Genomic DNA, 20,602 nt, shown 5'->3' with positions numbered 1-20,602 from the left:
TTCTAGTTTAGAATATCAATCCAGCAGAGGGCGACATGCAATTTAAAATCCAGTGTAGTGCAAATAGGACAAGCACATAAGTGAAGGTGTCCCTGTGTACCGAGAATGTCTTCATAATGCATTTCTATATGAAAGGGAATAATAAAAACATTCAGTTAACGTACTGTGACAAAGAATTATGGACCCCAAAAAGTTCGGTTGAAAAAATGTATTTCATTTTACTTTTATTTCAGATCACTCCTCCAATTATTGCAAACTCAAGCACATACAGTAGCTTATAACAGCCGATTCCATGTGAAAAGCATAACGATGCATATGCAGAACACTGTACCTTTAAAGGAATTACCTGCAAAAACCAATGTACAAAAGATGGTGTTCTCTTGAGCTTAATTCCTGTTTGAAGCAATATTTTGAAGATGTCAGCTGTAATATAAGCATTCATCACCAAAAAGATGAAAAGGAAAGAGGAAATAAAAACAACAACAACAATCCCTTTCAGTACATTGTTATGACATTCAAGGTCCACTGGGTTACCCAGGTTGGATGAAAATGAAGAGAAATTACTGTGTATTTCCTTGTTTTGTCTCCGTAAAAATGGACCTTCTGTCCACTTGAGCGAAGGATCTGTGCGCGTTTCACCATGTGAAACGCGCACACGCTCTCCGTAGGCCACTTCTTGGAACAGAGCACTTGACGGCTGCTTGCACAGGACACGGGCGTCCCACTAGCTGGGATCTGACGATTTGTTGAGTTCAACTTTTACTCCTTTTTCTCCTGCGGCTGCATGTGAGGGGAAACACAAACACACGAGGGAGGCGTTACGTAAAAGACAACAAAGCGTTTAAAAAAAAAAAAAACAATAGTGGCAAAAATTGTGTCGACCGTGCAATCTATTGTTACCTGTTAAATACTTTTCTTTAGCTCTCGCTCGCTCATCTGCATCGAAATACCAAACCGTGATGGCATACCTGGTGACACACACACGAAAAGAAAAAAATCAAGGGTGAGCGACCAGCGACGCGGCAGGTCAGGGCGGCGCGTGCAGACGAGAGAGAGAGAGAGAGAGAGAGCGATCGCTCTGACCTGGTGGCGAACGCCGGCTGAACCTCGTGAGGGTTTCGTCGGTCCGACCAGAACAGCAGCAGACGGTCGAATTTTGGCTCTATGTCGGCGAACTGGGCCTTTCCTTCTGGGAAGACTCGGAGAAGGCCCCCGTGTTCCTGGAAGGGCAGAAAGAGAAGAAACGAATGAATCACGTCTACAAACCAGGACAAAGCGATGGCAGGAAGGTGAAGCGGCGGTACGTGGAAAGGGCAAAGGAGAGTCTGGCTGGGATGGCATACGCGCTACACTAAAATATATACGACACGCCAAGGCGTTTTTAAAAATATCAACACGAGCGTGACAATGTGGAAGGGAAAAGGCCTGTCCGACTCCAAGGGCCAGGAGGAAAGCTCAGGATAGGAAGCAGCCGCGGGGGGGGGGGGGGGGGGGGCGGCTTTCCTGTGGAGGGATAGGAAGCAGAGCCCACAGGAAAAAGTGCTCTGGCTGGATAAAGGACCCGGAGAGTGAAAAAGCAGATTGCCGCAAAGCGTGCCGCTGAAACTCTCACACAGCTGATATGATAGGCCCCTTCTCTTCACACGCGAACCGGCAGAGTGGAAAGGTTCACACCCTTCTGTCAGAGTGTGTAATGCCATTTCCAGAAAAGCGGTGCTGAATGAGGGGGAATACCGGTGCTGGGACGAGCGTGTCGAAGACGACGGGGTTCTCCCTCTCTTTCTCTCCCCTCCAGTGTGTGAACACTTTCAGGACGACTGGTTTCAATCAGCAGAGATCAGACTTTCTAATCGGTGTGTATAGATTTAGAGGACAAACAAGCTGCGACATTACAAGCTGTACCGGTCGATGCAAAGTTTAAAACAAAAAAAAAAAATCCCAAAACGCACTGCTTCACAACGTAACAGACAGCAGCATGGATAATGAGTCTTAAGCTCCTTTCAAACAGATTTTGTTTTGGGGCCGTTACACCTTTATTACGCCCCGTCGCCTGTGTGACAGGCGTCGAGGTGGAACCATTTGTTCTGCTTTGGGGAGCCGCGTCAAGAGTGGCAACTGAGGCGAGAGGATTTGTGTGTGAACGTTCAAACCAGCACAGCGGGAGGACACACACACACCATGTGTTAAAAGCTGGTGGATGAAAAGAAAACCCAGGGTGGGTTTCTTAAAGTTCTGTTTAAGAACAGTTAAAACTTGTGATTTTGCTGTTTTGTTTTGGGTTTTTTTGGGTTATGTGCAATTAGGCGCACATAATGAATTTGCAAAAAAGAGCCTAATGCACACAAAACACATTTTAATATTGGCGTTTGCGTGCAAGTCACTCACGGTGTTATTCTTAGTGGATCACCTGCAAAACGCGTGCAAACTCAAAGTGGATTTCTATTTGCTGGACACAGGCTTATTTTCCCCCTGTATATTTGACTCTTTTCTCATAATCGTGAACTCCCCCAGAGAATCACTGTACCATTAATTCCTCACATTTTTCATCACCCCAAAGTATTCGAAACCTGGGGTCAACAGCAGAGCCAGTGGAAGGACGCAGTGCAACATGAAGGGATGCTTGTTATCCACCTTCTAAATGACTGGAGTTTAAAACGCCCTGTGGACTACCAACATGCCCGTAGTGGGCTACCAGGTACCCCGGGTTCCACTTCACATAATTACCAGGCAAGTTATGCAACGGCAAAACCAGACGCACAGGACAACTTCACAATGTCGTCGGGAGATTTTCTTTCCTTGAAATGAAAAGAACACGGCAATCCTCCTCTCCTCCCGTCTGCATTTGGAACGCGTTCAAAGGAGCTTCTAATTATTTTTGTTGGCCATCGACGACACTTCAGCGGGTTCTTTTGCGTCAATCATGTTCACATTCATCAACACAGCTTGACACATTTCATCCGTTCGGTGGTCTCTGGTTTATCAAGATGAGCAATAAGGCCGCCCCTCCGCATCGGTTATGTGACTTCTGTCTCCGTAATCAACTCAGAACATCAAACAAACTCACAAATTTTAGAATAACAAGGTTGATGTTCCACTATTAAATCACCTCCGGCGTTTTTGACATCGTGGAACATGATCCAGGAATCCTGAACACGATCATTAACCTGATGTCTTTCCACACTTCACCTCATTAAAATGTACCCTCGTGTTCCGCTGGTGCATCATCGGCTCTCGCGGGGTGCTGTCCCCACCCCACCCCTCTTTTACAGACTGGCTTGGGGCCGCATTTAAAGGCGTACATAATCCAAGTCCTTTAAATTGCACTCTCTTTGATATTTAGTTAAAACCTCCACAACACTGCAGTGTATTATCAGTCAAAGGAATCAAAAGCTTTGCATGCCAAAAAGGAAATTTGGGAGTTTTAAAACTGAAAAGATTGAGAAATGATTTTGGTAGTTTGCCCATTAGGCAGCGTCTTGAATGTGCTGCACATTAATTTAACTTGTATTGTTTGTACATACACCACGATCCAAGATAAAGATTAATGTTAAATGTGTTGTACTTATATTTTCTTCAAACCTGAACAAACCAACACCTGTGGAGTTACGCTTCGATCAACCTCCGGCATGCTGTGCCACTAAATCTGGTCATTATTTCGAAAGTGTTCGAACAAATGAGAAATATTCATATTGCAGGACTTCAGTGGTACATTTTCACTCACAGAACAACAAACTGTTATGAGAAGAGCAACACACAGATCAGATCAGGTCGATGATTTCAAGTTGGAGGAGAAAACTTTTTTTTGTTGTTTTTTTTTGCCCCAGACACCATGTCCAAGTAAAACAAATCCAATCCCGTTAAACACGACACCCCCGATGGCTGGTGAGGCCACTTTTCATAGAAGGAGGTCACATGGTGTGAGTGATGATACCAGTGGCATCTGAGTACGCCAAGCTCACTGTGAATCCGAGCTCATTTTGCAGAGATGGCGGAGACTTTTAATGCCACACTTGTTGTTGGTTGCTTCACATGAATCATGAACTCCACCCTGAGATCTGTATAAATACTAGTTTACATACAAGCAACTCCACCCCCCCCCCCACGCCAATCTGGGGGCAGTTTTTGAAAAACTAAAAAGCTTTTGGGAAAGGAACTTCTACATTGTGATAAAAAATGAAATATTTCCAGAGGCTGGTTCATTCTCTTCCCAGTCAGATTTGTGTTTTTCCTTTTCCACCAGTTAATTATTTTTCCAATGGGTGCAAAGAATATTCAGACATGGTTGAATTTACAGTAATTCCTTTGGTGGCTTTTCTGAAAGGCCAAATGTCTTCATTGGGAATCATGAGCTGGATCAGTACTTTTGAATAGTTTTTAATTCACTACACTGCTCCTCTCAGCACTTTAATAAGTCACTTTTTAATATTGGTGCTACTCTAAAAGTGCAGTTATGAGAGCCGTATATTCATGTTTTACTATTCTAATATTTGAACAGAAATGTCTCATTTTAGTCAAATGAAGCCTCCCAAATTTGATTGCACTTGTGGCATTTTGATAATCGACGTTCATTTCTTCTCCATTGTAAAATGAACATGCACATATTAGTCAAAGTTAGCCAGAGCAATTTAGACTGAATATTTAATATTGGTGGGCATTAAACGAAGCAGGGAGACATGAAATCAGTGGGAGAAAAGAACTTAAACATTCCACAGCCCCGTCATTCTCTCCTGGTGCCCCGGTATCCAGGCAACCACATTCTATAGCCTAATGAAACAGCCAATCGCAACGCAGATCGTAATTATTCACACTTGGGGAACATTGCTCATTCAAAGAAGCGAAGCGTGTGAGTGAACATGAAAGGAACTGCGCAGCGGCGACGTCAGGACAGTGTGACTGACGCACACATCAGCAGAAACGCTCAATTAAAGAAAACGCTTGGAAACTGTGGAAATGTTAGCAATGCAACGCCAAACACTGGGAGAACATTGAGCAGTAGCACCAGTTTAAGTACGAGCTTTAGCAAGTACATAGGCCTAAATAAATGCCAATATCAAAACCAAACCAACTTTATCAATAACTATTATTCACACAAGTTCAATCATTATCGAAGAAATTTCTATATCGTCAGTAGCAGTAATCATCATTACGCTTATGTGTCTATGATGTTTTACTCACATAACTACATTTACATGTAGGAATCAATTACAACCAAAGCCCCATTTCACTCAAATTATTCAATAAACACTTTATAGTGTGGCCTTTTTTTTTACAATACAAAACATTTAATACGCTTTTAAGAAAAGAAGAAAGAAAAAAAACCAAGTTAGGTCAATCAGGCCTATTTGGCCAGATGTGACTGCTCTGTTTGCTGCTGGAATTAGATAATGCACCAAACTAAACAAAAAGTGAAAACATTCAAGTTGTGTCAACAGTTTGTGCTTCGTTATTCAGCAGCTTTGGTTCGAGTTCCGACACTACATTCATACTGCGTCATCGATTCTTGTCTATGAAACTTGTGTAAAGTCTTTCAAACAACTTCTAAACCATTGCATTGTTGGGCTGAATCTCTGGCCAGAGAATGAATTCAACCAAAAAGGTCGTCAAGTCAGCCATTGATTCATTCCCATTACTTCTCCCGTCTGGCTCCAAATGTACGTTCCTGCAGTGAGAACCACAGACGTGTGAGAAGTACTATGGGGGCGCTCTTTTTGTCTGACAGGGTGTGTCGGGATTAGCAGGATTTCTACATTTTAGTGGGATTATTAATGAGCCCAGTGGCCACACAGCGAGTACCAACACGTAACTTGTTTCGTGCTGAGGAAGCAGAGGCGTGGGAATGTGGAAGCTGAAGACCCGAGACGAGAACGAGACATGTCAAATCCTCGTGGCCGGGAGGCAGAAACCTGACATGGCACAAACTGCCATTACTTCCATACCTTGGTGTTCCAATCTTTATTAAGGTAATATATGCATGTGACGCAGCGGCCGTCCCCGTTTGGGTTGTCCACATGGCGCACGTAGCCCGTCCCATTTCCAGGATAACATGCCACCATTGCCTGAAGGCAGAAAGAGGGAAAAATAATGTTAGGGGGGCATCTGATCATGTGCACACAACATATTACACCTGTAACAGAAGAAGTGTTAAAACATGCGAGTAAAAAGAGTACAAATACTGAGGCAGGAAATCATTATTCAAATATAACCCCCCCCCCCACCACCACTAAATCAATTGCAGACAATGCTGTGACAAAAGGAGTACAGTACATCCATTCTAAAACAATCTTCTACGGTTACGTCACCTAAAAAAAAGACCGACACAAAGCAGAGGCCAAATCTAGTGGGAAAATAAAGTTATCGTGCCGCACGTCAATTACCCTGAGGCTTTTTTTTGAGACTTGCATGAGGTGCTTGGGTGTTGGCAGTGAACCTCTCTGAGCTCTTGTGAACTTGGTGGTGAAAAAACACACACCCACACACACACACGAAATGGGAAATCCATATCATCTGATAGAACTGACATCTTAACTTTCAAAATGACAAAAAGCTGGCACAACGATGTAACAGGGTGCGACTTCTGGCTTTGAAAGTGGAGCCGAGATGAGTCCCGGCCCGAGCGGCCTCACGGAGAGCGGATTGAGCCCTCATTCAAAGCGGTGACTCAGCAAGCGATTTGACAGACAAAAGGCAAGTTCATCCACATTCTTCCGTAGCCTTGCATCAACATACACCATAGCAACATTATTATAAGTGCTCGCAGCAGACTAAACTCCTCCTGTACGGTCTCACGAGCGAAACCACGTCCTCGGTGTGAACTTTGACAACCCCGGCCGCCGTGAAATGATGCGACGAGCGAACCTTTATGGTGGCGTGCCACCTTTTCAGTGACAATAAACAAACAAAAAAAACAGTCCCGCGTTGCGCACGTGTCGGAACACTATTCTCCTAACGCCTTCGAGGGGCAGTCACCTGCGTCACTGCATGTTGTGTTTGCGTCCTTTGAGCGATGCAGGTTGCCACTGGAATGCCATCGGAGTCTTCAAAGGTGGAAAACAAAACGTCCAAGAAAACGATGAGGGGGAGTTGCATTGGCGAGTTCTTTTCTGGCTGGAAGAAGTTCATTGATTTAAAAAACAAAACAAAACAAAACGCCAAAAAAAAAACAAACGCGTGTGGTGGGAGGGGTGTCAGAAGAAATGACTGTTGGGTGAGGGGAACGTCAAATGACAAAGGGCTTCCTGTCAGTAACACAGAATACAGTAACTAGTTTCTGTGTGTGTGTGTGTGTGTGTGTGTGTGTGTGTGTGTGTGTGTGTGTGTGTGTGTGTGTGTGTGTGTGTGTGTGTGTGTGTAATGAACAGAAGGACGTGGGGGGGTGGGTGGGTGTGTGCACCCACAGAAAAAAGCAGAAGGCTGGAACAGAGGAGAGGAGTGAACTGCTGTAAACTTTGACTCTTGGCCTCCCTCCAGAGGGAGCAGTATTTTAATGGTTGTGCTACGTGCGGAGCGTGAGGAAGGTTGGCTGATCCTCCGCTCTGTCACCCCACCCCCACCCTCACCCCCACCCCTCCCACTCTTAACTGCTGTGCTAACGCTGCAAGGCTGGAGATGGGTAAACAGTCACTGTGAGGAAAAGAGCACTGGCGTGGATTCATACGTGTGTGTGTGTGCGCGCGCTGAGCGAAGGTACTCGGTGAAACTGGGACATGGTGAAGTTTTGAGTTTCACGCTCCTGAGCTGAACAGCTGAAGAAAGAGAAATCAAAGACGTGACCTTTCAGACGCATCACTGGAGACGCCGTTTATGCGTTCGAAACAAGCGGCTTTAACCCAATAGTTGATTTAACTGGTGTCAGTTTGAAGGGAGAATGTATGGAGTATGAAGGCTACGGACCGAGTGCCAAATCAGACACTGACGAAGCTTGTGTTCTGCCAATATGAGCAGAGCACCTGAATAATTCAACATCTTTCGCGAAATAATCAATAACTCATAGGGTATATGTCGATGGCTGAAATAAAAAGACGGCGTGTTGGTTTATTTTATTTCTGCAAGTCGGAATCACTAGATCCAGTCTGCCCACGGGCAAAAAAGCAGATACGTGACAGTGGGTGGACCTACTCTGTCTCACTACTACGATACAAAGAGGTAGCACGGCTTTTAACTTCACTCAGCACAGTTTTGTAAAGGTACGAGCCACGCTGCAGTATAAAAGCAGACGACAGCAGAAAGAAGCTGCAGCTTGCGAGGACGCAGACGTCAGAGTTAAGTATTGACAAACCTCATGATTTTCTCCCTTCTATTTTTAAGACTGAACTTCAAGGGCGTTTGAAGGATTCAACTTAATGTCGAGCATAAAAAAATAGACTTATTTGAGGCTCAAAAATGACATCATGCATGCAAGATTATGAAGGTATGACCAAAACAATGGGAATATCTATGTGATCTTTGACCAAATTGAAAGGTAAAGTTTTGAGGTTTCTTAGTTCAGCGATTGCAAATTGCATCGGCATCAAATGGTCTTTTTTCTTCGAAAAAATTGCACACGCCTTGCTGAAAGCTAACTTATATGTACAGCAGAACCTCGGACGAGGGACCCGGTAAGAACACAAACAGTCTGGCACGGGACGGTTTTAACTATTAATACACCTCAATGAGGGACAGCCTCCAGTAGGGCGGCGCTGTTGTGAAGTTTACTTCAGTCAAATATAAGGCTTGTGGACCAACGCAGGCCGCGAAAAGCTCCAGTCCAGCCCCACAGCCTCAGTGTAAATCTTTCCAATGGGTGAAATGTGCATGAAAGTTCTCAGTACCGTTCCCCAGTCCCCTCATAACAGAACCTGCTTTAAATCGGCAAGTTTAAAATACCGATGGCTTTTCTGTCGCAGTCGACTTTCTTAGCCTGCGGGGAGGATGTTCTTCCTGCCCGTCGTCGCCTCCTGACCTTTAGAGCTCGGAGCTTCCTTTTTGTCCCCCCCCCTCCAGCCACCAACTCTTCCGCGTTCCTCCGTGGCCCTCATTAGGAGGCTGACCTTGCTCTCCGCGTCGTTTGTTTACATTCCACGAGCACGGCTTCAGGGGCCGACCAGCATTTACAGACAAACAGCGAGAGGCGTGTAGAGGTCACCTCGGTGAGCGCTGTGGGGTCTACCGTGAGGCAAACGAAAGGAAAAACTTGTAAAATCGCGCTCTTCTATCGAGCAAATTTTGGGACGAATTGCAGTGAAGCTGGACTTCTCAACCGTTAATGTTCAGGTAAAGAGAATATCAACTGTCAACAATGAAGCGCAAAGCACATAAACGTCTTAAAATTGACATCAGAAGGGAGGGGGGGGGGGGGGGGGGGGGGGGGGGCTTTGTGTACAACAGGCAGATCTTTTTTCACGCAAGTCGTGTGCTCCTGTTTATTTTCCTTCCTTGTTTTCAATTCGTCTCAGACGACCGCAACCCAAACCCGCTACAAATTAGGCCTGAACTGGATGAGCCGTGACAAGCACAAGCAAGACCGGCATGACGCAGTCCAGGCTGAGAGTCCTGACATACTGTAAACTAACAGCTCTGGTTTCTAAATCTCTTTCTGTTTGTATATTTCCGGTCGAGCTCAGAGATATGACTGTGTTCAAGGGTGTTTCCATGGCAACGACACAAATACTGTAATTCAACTCAAAATACGCCCGATGTCAAAAGGTGCTAAAGGAAATCAGAGTTGTTGTAGAAAATATTGGAGGATTTTACATATTTTGCTGTGAAATAAAAGACATCTCATTGTGCTGAATGGGTGTTTTCTTTTTTTTTTAACAATATAAATACCAGTTTAAAACTCCAGGTATGTATTTTGTGCTGTGCCCCCCCCCCCCCCCCCCCCCACGGGAGGCGCTCCACTCATTAAACACCACTTTATTCAAGTGATGTGTCCTTGCACATGCCATGAACAAGTTACCAAGTTCATCTGCCGACAAACTTCAGTGGCTCGCTTGCATTGCGGCCATTCCAGCACTTTAAATAGCGTGTATTGCTCTGCAATAGCAAAGTGAACAATGAAACAACCAAGCGTATGGAAATACTGTTATTATACAAGTGAAATAACCCTGCAGCCAACAGTATTATACAAGTATTGATGCTTATGGAGAATATATGTTTTCTGTGGTACTTCTTCAATTACAACCTTAACCGATCTGCAGAAAAGATTTACACCATCGTTACATTTTCAAGGTGGACACTAAAGATTTACATTCAGAAGTATTGATTTACTGCAATAAAAGTGAAATCTGAATCATAAATCTCCATACCTACAACCAATAACGAACTGGACATGAAAATCGTACGACGTAGTGCAGCTAAAACTGGTACTTCAGCCCAATTCTGTTGGCCCGGGGAAGAATTTCAATAGAAACCAAAAGTGCAAATATATTTACGAGGCTGCGGAATTAAATTTTAATGAGAAAAATTAAACATACGCTTGTGTATGTCAAACAAGGCATTAATATAGATTGGAAATTTATCGGTATTACAATTATCAACATGCAAAAGAGGAAACTCTGGCCCAAGAGGAACTTCTGCGTAATTCAAAGACTCTCTCATAAAACAAATACATTTTGATCACATTCTGGCTTTTCAAATTACACAACAGCATTTTCAGTAGCTGAAAATATCGCAACATTTAAATGACGCCATCTCTCAAGAGGGGGAAAGAAAACATTCTGAAACACACATTGTTACATAGGACATGTTCCTCTGGTATAGTGCAGCCTGGTTTAAAAGACTTCTACACCAAGCTCACATTTCTAGAATGCCTAAATTAGGAAAAATATATTGATGTATATAGCTGAAAGATTCAACAATTTCCAAAATGACAATTTAAAAAAATTCTGTTTTAACTCTCGCTCCCGTCACTGGACCAACGACTCTGACGCTGTCGAACGTAATGCAACCAAACCAACTTTTGTAATGGATTAAGCAACAACACGGCTTGTAACAAATTCTGCAGGTGTGGCCTGTAGTAATTGTACATGATCATTGCACAAGAGCCATTCACACAAGAAAACACTGTACAACCTATAATATCTTACTCACAACTACCACATTAGGAATTCTATTCAAGTCAATCTCGAATGGTCCCATGTCAAGAAAAACAAACCTTCATGTTTACAGTTCAGTCTGACTGGAATGATCCGCCCATCAACATTAGTTCTGCTTTATTATTGACTGTTTCAGCAGATTCTGTGTTGTTGGCTTGAGCTGGCCAGTTCTTATCAATGACACTTTATGCTCAGACTCACTTATCTGATCTCACTTAGCTGCAGTTGAAAATACTTCTTCCCTTTATTCTGTATCAACGTTTTTATTTTTTAAGCAACAGTGTAGTTGTATTGCGTTTGTGTTCCGTCATGTTAACCGCTTCTGTGATTTCTTTGACTGTATTACGTTGGGAGCATCTTTTAAACAGGACAGTGTACTTCGAGGAGTTCATTCTTGTAACTAAGCTTTAACAATAACAAACAACTCGATAACCGACAGTGAGCCCCCTCCTCATCAGGCTTTTTTTGGAAACGCGACTTGTCAGATCCACAACCGACTCGTCCCTGACCCGATCGCTCGAAGACGCACGCCTACTGATCACCGCCACGATCTCACTTCATCACACTGCACACGCTGATCCGAGCCATGAAATGGGGTGGAGCAAAAAACGGAAAAGCTGCGAGGGGTCCGCTCACTTCACAGAGGAGATGCTTATCCAAACATGAGTACAAACAGTTGGACTGGAGACCTTGTAGCGCATGGGGAGTGTGGGAAACCAAGACGGTTTGGGTCCCGGCCCGGGATCGCTGGCCGTTTTATCTGCCATAGAGTGGTGCTGCTCCGGAGGAAATCCCTGTTTAAAGTAATGACCTAGTTTGCTCTTTTCTTCTTGGTGGTAAGCTGTGAACAATAGAGGGACGTATACAGTGGCGGCAGCACAACCCTACACCCTCCACACGTCGCAACGGAAACACGAGCTTGATTTCAGTTACTGTTACGTAAAGACGCTAACGGGAACTGTGTAAAGTCGACAGCTTTTCGTATCTCGACGCACTCGCCCGCTGATGCTGGATGCATATGCTAATGTCTGCAAGCTGCTTAGCGTTTCATGTAAGCGGGCCTGCTGCTCCTGCCACTGCGCCATTTCACGTCATAAAATCTCCTGGAAGCAGCAGTTAACCACAGGAGAACAGATATTCAGATGGCCGAGGCGGCTCTGTCCACTATAGTAACTTCTTAGCCACTGTTCATCCTGACTGAATGGATCCATCCGTGACTGTGCGAGAGCCAAGTGAACTCATTCTGTAATTGGATCAGTCACTGATACTTTCTCTTTGCCAGTGGTGGAAGATCAAGCACTAAAAAAAAAAAACAATTGAGTCACAGCTCACGATTGAGAGCAGGAATGTGTATTTAAAAAAAAAAAAAAAAAGATTAGAGACTTAGCTTTGAACAAACTAGAAAGAATATGAATGATCCGTCCATAAATCATGCACGTGGGTAATGATAAGAAATAACATCACAGGTAAAGTTTTAACCATCTGATGCTCAACTGCTGCAAATCCCATTGTAAGTGGTTGTTTAAAGGCCTAATTGTCGTAATGCGATCGCTCCTCCCACCATAAATCCTCCGTCTTCTAGTCTACAGCTGCAAACAGTCAGACACAAAGACCTCTTTCTCAAGGCTCCACCTGGACCACTGCCAGGTGCTGCCAAGTCAGTCGGAGCAGAGTTAACGCACGGACAAAGAGCTTGACCTTCGTGAGCTCCGAGTCAAAAGTAGCTGAACGACAACGAGCACTGGCGCATAATATGAATGGACATAAGGAACGCGGCATCAGCTGGTGTGTCACCCATTCTGTAAATCACAAAAAGTAGCAAAGAGCACGACGGGACTATTATGAGCGTCGTTAGAGGCCATCACATGGATCACAACGGGCCATGGCTCATCTCTTACATCACCACGAGAGATGGGCGAGCCCCATGCGCCGGCAAACTCGAAAATCATTTCTGGTTTGCTGCGCGTCGACTGAACAATGGGGGGGGGGGGGGGGAGTGGCATGCGAGGTGCTGCCTCCGTCATGCTGGTGCTGTAGGCGGAAGGAACGAGAGCCCATAGCATAATGTACAGCCGGCTCCAGCTCTCAAGAGGACGGGCATCACATGACTTCCTCTGGTCTACTTACTCCGTCGAGCTCCAAGATTTGGGTCAACGGTCAACTTCCTTCTGAAAGCGCACATGTCCACAGTCGCGCCGAGATATCGCACATGACGAAACAAACACCACCCCCCCACCAAAAAAAAAAAAAAAACCTGGTCTATTTCAAACACAAGGCCAGAGGGATGGGAGGGAGGTAAATATGTCCAGATTTACATTGTTTAGGTTGGACTGTTTCTTTCTGCACTCTTATCTGTGCCCTGGAGTTGAATGCCGTGACGATTTAATCCCGTACCATGAGACAATGTGTGACCAAGCTTTGCCGCACTGAAGGTTTTACATTATGTGCTAAAGGGTGTCAGTCAATGATTTCACCCAAACTCATGAACAACTTCACCTGAAAATCGAGCTCGTCTCCACAAGTCCCGCCGCTGTGGTCCAATACGGCCCGTCATCCGGGGGCATCGGCGCCAAACGGTGCACTTACACTGTTGATGAATAGTTTCTTGATTTATCAATGAAACCTTCACAAAAGTGCCTTCTATACACCTTCAAAAGCTGCGTTTCATCCGAACTGCAATAACTATGTTAATGCTAGCTTTGTAAACCAGCAGTAACGATGCTTATCACGCAGCTGGGGATTAGTCAGGTATTGGCGGCCATACCAACGTATATTATTAGCTAGGCGATGGCGTTGCTGCTCCGAGCTGCTCGTCGCTTCCTGATAATGCCAGAACGGCATCGCAAAGTGGCGAACGCGCTGAATCTGTAGAGAAACAAAGCGCGCCCCGCCGCCTGCGACTTCCCACAATGTTATCGAGTGAAAAAAGGGAAATGGAAACAATGGAATTTAATGACTATTTGGGCAGAATCGGTTTCCTCTGTCTTCTCCAATGCGGATTGTGCTCACATTGTGTTGAGGCCCTTTGAAGCCATTGATACTGGCCGCCCTCTATTTGTGCAAGTCATGCTGATTTTCGCTGGTCACAGTCCAGCCGCGCGTTTGCCAAAGCAACTTGGGGCCGTGTCGGGAAGAGCTGAGAAGCTGCGTGACACCACCGTACAAATGGAAATAAATAAATGTCCTTTCTGAAAACTTTCTCGTACCTACTAAGAACCAGCCGGGCGAGAGAAAATTTAAACGCTACCAGACAAGAGGGGGCAGACTAAAAATAACAACACATGCCTGGCAGAGCTCATTGCCAGCATGGAAAAGTGGAGGCCAGCAAAGGCCACAGGATTCAATCCAAGGTAGGTTGAATCACCGCAAGAGCACGTCAATGGCTTGCATTGAAAAAAAAACATGGTGCGGCACAGAAACAAACAAACAAAAAACAAAACTTATTGTAGCTGTTTTGAATGTTACTCCCAGTCCCTTCACCGCTCAAGCCATTTCAGTCTTAACCCACTTCTCAAGGGCAAAATCAAGACTTCCCGAAGAGTCTGCTGGTCCTTCTTCAGCAATTTCAAAAAATATGTATAAAGGAAAACTAAAAGTCGTGTATCATGTCCTCGCTTATTGCTTGAGTATATGATAGACTGGTATAGAAACTGGATGGAAAAAAACTAAAGCAACAACATAAAAATAGCACAAACACCGAAACTCATGTCAGAGATGTGCTTGAAAATGTGAAAATCTGCTTTTTAAAAAAAACAACACATTAACTTCAGTTAAGAAGAAACTGTTTAAACACCACACTTCTGATTGTCACCATAAACAGCCCTAAATGTCATCTGACCTTCATGATATTTGCAACGTTCACTTATCAACCAAAGATTCCGCGATATGACTGTGTTGTTTGTGCCGGCTGCAGATTGTTGTACCGGCCTGTTGATGTTTGGCAACATATTTCATCGAGTTCTGCATCGCAACACGATTTCTTTACCAATGTAATACAAATCACCTGAATTATGATGTTCTGTATAAAACAAACATTATTTTTACAATTTCATACCATGAGTTAATCTAAATTATCCTTCTTCTATAATGCTTTATCCAACTCAAGGTACCGGCCACTATGGGGATGTGGGGGGGAAATAATATGAAACAGATTCAACAGTCCCTGTGATGAAGTGATGCTCACAGGGAAAAAAAAAAAAAACGTATTTTCTTTTCAGATTTTTTTTTCCACAGTTGCATAGTTAAAGTTTTAACTCAGATCGGGTCGCAGCCAGATCGCCCAACTCCACAGTGAAAGTTTGGAAAAGCAATAGTTTATTTACAATTTACTGAAAGCTTACTTTTCCACTGCTTTAGATGAGACAAGGATTTGTATCACAGGTTTCCATAATGATGGCCTGAACCTGCTACCGTGAAAAATCCGCTTCTGCATGGGACAAATAAAACGACATCCTCCTCCGTTTTATTCGGGTCGGTGCACAACATCGACTATTTTGTCATGCCATGAATAAAGAAGACTTGCTTTAGGTTTTTTTTTTTTTTTTGTGACGGAACAAATCATTTTTTAATGAAAATTGATCTAAAGGCCAACAGCATGAAATGTGTTACTCCAGCCCAGGTCTCGGGACCTTTACACAAGGTGGTGTGCGTACTCATCTCCAATTCACGTAAACACTGAAAATGTTTTTACTTTTCAGACACGAAAACACACCATTACTGAGGAAATTGAAGAATTTTTTCAAATGCAATACCAACTCTCCATATCTACTTCGTTTCTCCGGGATCAGTGGGGGTTCTGGTGTCCAAGCTCATCTCCTCCCGGCTCACATTCATGACACAAGGTCACACTGGCCTGATCTGGTTATATGAAGACCTACAGGTCACACGCAACCAACCCCTCAGCTGAGAAGAAATCAGGGTTGACGTTTTGGTCTCTCTCTCTTTTTAAACTGCACCGACTGGAGAAACAAGGTAGAAAAGCCTCTGAACAGCAGGAACTTTGAACACAGAAATGTTTTTTTTCAGGGAAACTGGCGAGAGAACGCGACTGATCATCGCTTCAACCGTTTTCTCCGTGAATCAGAAGCTGCCATCCACCAGTGCCAAAAGTGACTCAACCAGACTTACTCTTTCAGCTGATGCTTCTCCGTATCATCATGTGCGTGTCTGCATTTATTACAGGAGCCACCCGCCTCTCCACATTCAGCCAAAACGCCTACAGAACATCTCTGAAAACAGTTCATTGCACAAGCTACAATTTAAATATTGTTCACCCACACTCACGCAGGTTACTCATCTCCATTTATAAATTGCGAAATGTCTTGTTCAGTCTTTTTAACATATACAATACATGACTCAGGTTCCAGCATTCTCTATGAAAATCGTTTTCACTTCCAAAAGCAATCACGCGTTTCACTCTAACCAGAGCAGCCGCTTCCACAATACATTAGATTTCTATTTTATTCATTATTTTAATTGCACTCATTCCACAGCTTTCTCCTGTCCTGTCAGTCATGAAGGACTGTGTATTCCATGAACACCTTTAAAAGGGTGTACAAATGTATGAGCAACTTAGAAATGTTAATAATACACCATGACGGAGGCTGATGTTTGAAAGTGTTACACTCACACTGTGTGGGTGTGAGGAGGAGGTCTTCTCAGGTCCTGTATGAGTCAACTGAAATCGGTTGGTCTGAACAAAACGCACAGTGTGATCTGTGTCCTGCCGCCCAAAAGTGACCAGTGGTTTGTTTCGCAAATAATTACCACCCAATTCAACAATTCTGTACTAAATACTACCTTTATGATGCCTCTACTGCCCAGTAATTACCATGCTCATTCACACTTTATGGAGGACACAACTACACTGCAAAATTATTCAATAATAGACAAAAATCAACCAAATCCTTTAAAAATATAACTACATGAATGCCTCTTTTAAGCCGTTTGCTCAGAATCTAAACATTACAGTGTTCATTATTTAAGGACTTTAATTCACTGAAAACTGAGTAAAGCAAAATAACTTAATAACGAAGGGATTAACGCCATCTGCAAAACGCTACAAGAATCACTGGTTTCAGCTTATAATGAATCAAACACGAGCCTGATGCATCAACTCTTTGCTCTACTTCTCCTCCAGCAACCTGACAAACTTTCTGCCAAACTCTCAGCTGTCAAAAGATAAGCACAAACTTTATGACCACGGCTATTGTCAGCCTCTTCATATTAATGCAGCCACATGAGTGTGGGTGTCATTTCAGCAATATCATAATATAACATTAAACGATGTGAGCACAGTTCCTGCAAGTGTGCACCAACGCTGGACCAGTAATCCACCGTTCTGACTCGGATTGAGTCCTGCTTTAAACAGAAGCTGGAGGGGACTTACTGGCACTTGCACTGGAAGTCAGGTCTAATTTGCAAACTGGGCTGATCCACTGAAAGTAATGGTGCCTCCGGAGACGAAGTGGATTTGCTTGAAAGTTCAGCGTTGTGGGAATGTCCCGGGCATGCCCTTAGAGCAGGGGTGTCAAACTCAGATCCTGGAGGGCCGAAGCTCTGCACGTTTTCCACGTCTCCCCCCCATGAATGTCCTGATGGTTCATCGCCACATTCAGCATAAAGCCAGATAACGAGCTGCTCATTGCAATCAGCTGTGTGGAAGCAGGGAGACATGCAAATCGTGCAGGGCTGTGGCCCTCGAGGACCGGAGTTCGACACATGTGCCTTAGAGCAATTCTACTGTATCCCATCAGGCAATGAGAAGAAGACAATCTGTCCAATAATGCCAATCACAGTGCATGTCAGAATAATAGTGTACCCAGACGTCTGGATATCATAATCATCATGCAGTTTTATGATTACAAAACCGTTCAGAAGGGTGTCTTAACTTTTATAAACAGAGTTTCTCTGGAAGGCGTGATGCTAGGGTTCTTTTTTTTTTTTGGGGGGGGGGGGGGGGGGTGTCACAGTAAAGAGTAATTGTTTCCCATTCATTCACTTTGTGTCGTTTTTAAAGTTTGAAAGATAAAACACATTTGGAGTGACTCCCTCGGCATAATGTGTGTGTGTGTGTGTGAGACCTCCTGCTCCTTATTTCCGTGGGTCGCCCAGGTCCCAATACTTACTTTCGTCCTTCCGTTAATTGTGTAGTTTCCCAGTTTGCCGTTACAATGTCTGACCAGGTCGTCCATGCGACTCATGAGGAAGAGGATCTTCTCGCAGCCGGCCTCCCGCCCCTCTATCCACGTGATTTTGTCCCCTCGGATGTCTTTCGTGGAGTCACTCTTTTGACTCACCAGCTGGCCGTCCGTGAACTTGCCAGACTTGTGCAGAGCCTTGACGTTCTCCAGAATGCCCAGGCCGACCTCCACACCCAGGAAGTTGTCCACCACGCAGATGCCGTGCTTGTTCATGCACGGGACGATGTACTCCGTGGCAAGTTTCTGCGGGGACGAGCTGCTCTGTCCGTTAGGCGTGGCGGTGTCGTCGGACCCGTCCTCTCCCACCTCGGGCGTCTCCACGCTGCTGTCCTGCGGGGAAGACGCGTCCTCCGCCCGCTCGGGGCTTTTCTTCTCCCCGCCTTTCTCCGGAGGCTTCTCGTCCCCCGGCGGAGGCTGAGGCGGCGGCGGCGGCGGCGGCGCAGGCGGAGGCGGAGGAGGAGCAGCAGCCTGCTCGGGCTTCTGCGCCGCCCGGTCCGCCTCCTTGCAGATGAGCTTGTGCGTCCTCCAGTGCTGCTTCTGGTGCTCCTTGCTGCAGTAGAAGGAGCTCCGGCACCTCCCGCATTTCAGGAGGTTCTCCATTTTCCCACAAAGTTCACAGTACTGCCTCTCCCGCTCCAGCTCGCTCTGCTGCTGCTTGTCCATGTTGGCAGCGGGGTGCGCGGCTCCTTTAAGTCCGATCCTTCACACGCGCCCAGCTAACCGACAACTTTGGAAACGATCCGCAGGCTGTGCCACGCTACAACCGAGCCAAACGCCGAAGGAACAGTCAAAACCGGACCATCCTGGGGCACTCATACCCTCCCCGTGGGGGGGTACATCAGTAAAACACCGTAGTGTGCGTCCAGGGACGAGAACTCCGCGCTGGGTCGAGGTCTTCGGGAGGCATTTCTGCAGGGTGGCCGCGGGTGTCAGGGTAATGCATGGCGCCGCTCCGTGTGTGCTCAGCCCGTCTCTGCTCCAGCCCGCTCTGACGTCAGCTTTGTAAGCTCCGCCCCGTCGCTGCGCTGCATTCACGGACCATCGGACACCGGGTCGAGCGGTAGAGACACGTGGAGACCGCAGCGGTGGACTGGTCAGTCAATAAAAAGTCACGTGCTCTCTGTTGTTCAAAAGTATGAGAAAGGTCAACACTGCCCCAGCTAAAAAGTTCAATTTGCTTATATCTGAGTACGGCCAGGGGCAATCCCCTTGTTTGTTTAACGTTACAGTGGTGTTAATGTTCTACCCTATTTTTCTTTTCCTTTTTTTGTTTGTTTTTCTGCTGGATTTGTTTCCCCTTGTATATTTTAGCTGGAGCTCCTGTTCTTGATTCCTGGACTTTCATGCTTAGAAATACAATACAAAAACGCAATACAAGTGACACACACCTCTTGAGACTTTTATACAATGCTGTAATGCAAACTTTATCCATATTGGGGGTGATTGTTGATTCTTTTCTATGGTCAGACTGAAACATTGCTGAAAATAAGTATTCTTTGCATGGACTTATTGACAGAAACTGTTGTTGAAAGTGCTGTTAATACATTGAGTGTGAGGGACCACAGTGAAAACAAATCCCAGGAGCAAGTTGCATGGCCTGCTTTTAGTTGTCCTTCCTTTCTTTTTACACCTTTTTTTTTAATCATCTTATTTTCACCTATTTAATTTATGTCCTTGTGTCTGAATGGTGTAATAGAAATGAATTTGATTTGAATTTCCTGTGACATAAAGCTGCCAGGTAAACAATAAAACCTTTTGTTCTACTGAAATGCAAGAATCTGAGCAATTAATGCAGTTTTACGAGTAGTTCTACTCACACTGGAGCACTGTTAAAAGCAGATCCTCTTTTGTGTGGCTACATTACACTAACCTATATCTTACACCATAATAATAAACAAAAGCACCACTTCTCCCCTTTAACACTCACTGCTGTATGTCATCACTGCATTGCAATCCAATTTTTTCCCATGTAACCCATTTTCTTCTCCTTGTAATTTCTTGCAGGTTTCTATTACCCAAGAGGTACACGTTTGTAATCTAATTTGGTCTGAAATGTATTCTTTTAAGTCTTTGTTCCCCCCTAACTTGAACAGGTTTGGTCAGGTGGCCACTTACCTACTAATCGGGTTCTGGGGGAGGTTTCTTCTTGTTAAAGGGGAGTTTTTCCTCTTGTAATAACAATTGTAAATAGGAGTAATTCATGTGCTGATTTGAATGCTGGATGGCATTAATATTGCTCAATATAGGCCCATTATACCAGGCTCACCGACCTCTTCTTAATTTCTACCTCTCCCACTCATAATTCAAGTCGATCACACTTAGACATCA

At 44.7% G+C, this 20,602-nt stretch overlaps 1 protein-coding gene across 1 annotated transcript; it reads right to left on the bottom strand.

The window, feature by feature from the left end:
* Positions 1–217: 217 nt before the first annotated feature.
* Positions 218–19,957, bottom strand: egln1a (egl-9 family hypoxia-inducible factor 1a). Its single transcript, XM_080508102.1, has 5 exons — positions 18,200–19,957; positions 5,937–6,056; positions 1,084–1,220; positions 901–968; positions 218–780 (listed from the first exon to the last, which is right to left on the bottom strand). The coding sequence occupies exons 1-5, from the start codon at positions 18,935–18,937 to the stop codon at positions 725–727; spliced, it is 1,119 nt and encodes a 372-aa protein (XP_080364228.1). The 5' UTR covers positions 18,938–19,957; the 3' UTR covers positions 218–724.
* Between the last annotated feature and the right edge of the window lie 645 nt (positions 19,958–20,602).

Source organism: Blennius ocellaris (genome assembly GCF_963422515.1).
Source record: "Blennius ocellaris genome assembly, chromosome: 13".
NCBI classification, from domain to species: Eukaryota; Metazoa; Chordata; class Actinopteri; order Blenniiformes; family Blenniidae; genus Blennius; species Blennius ocellaris.
Note: the sequence above shows the minus strand (reverse complement) of the source record. Positions and strands in the feature narration are given on the sequence as shown.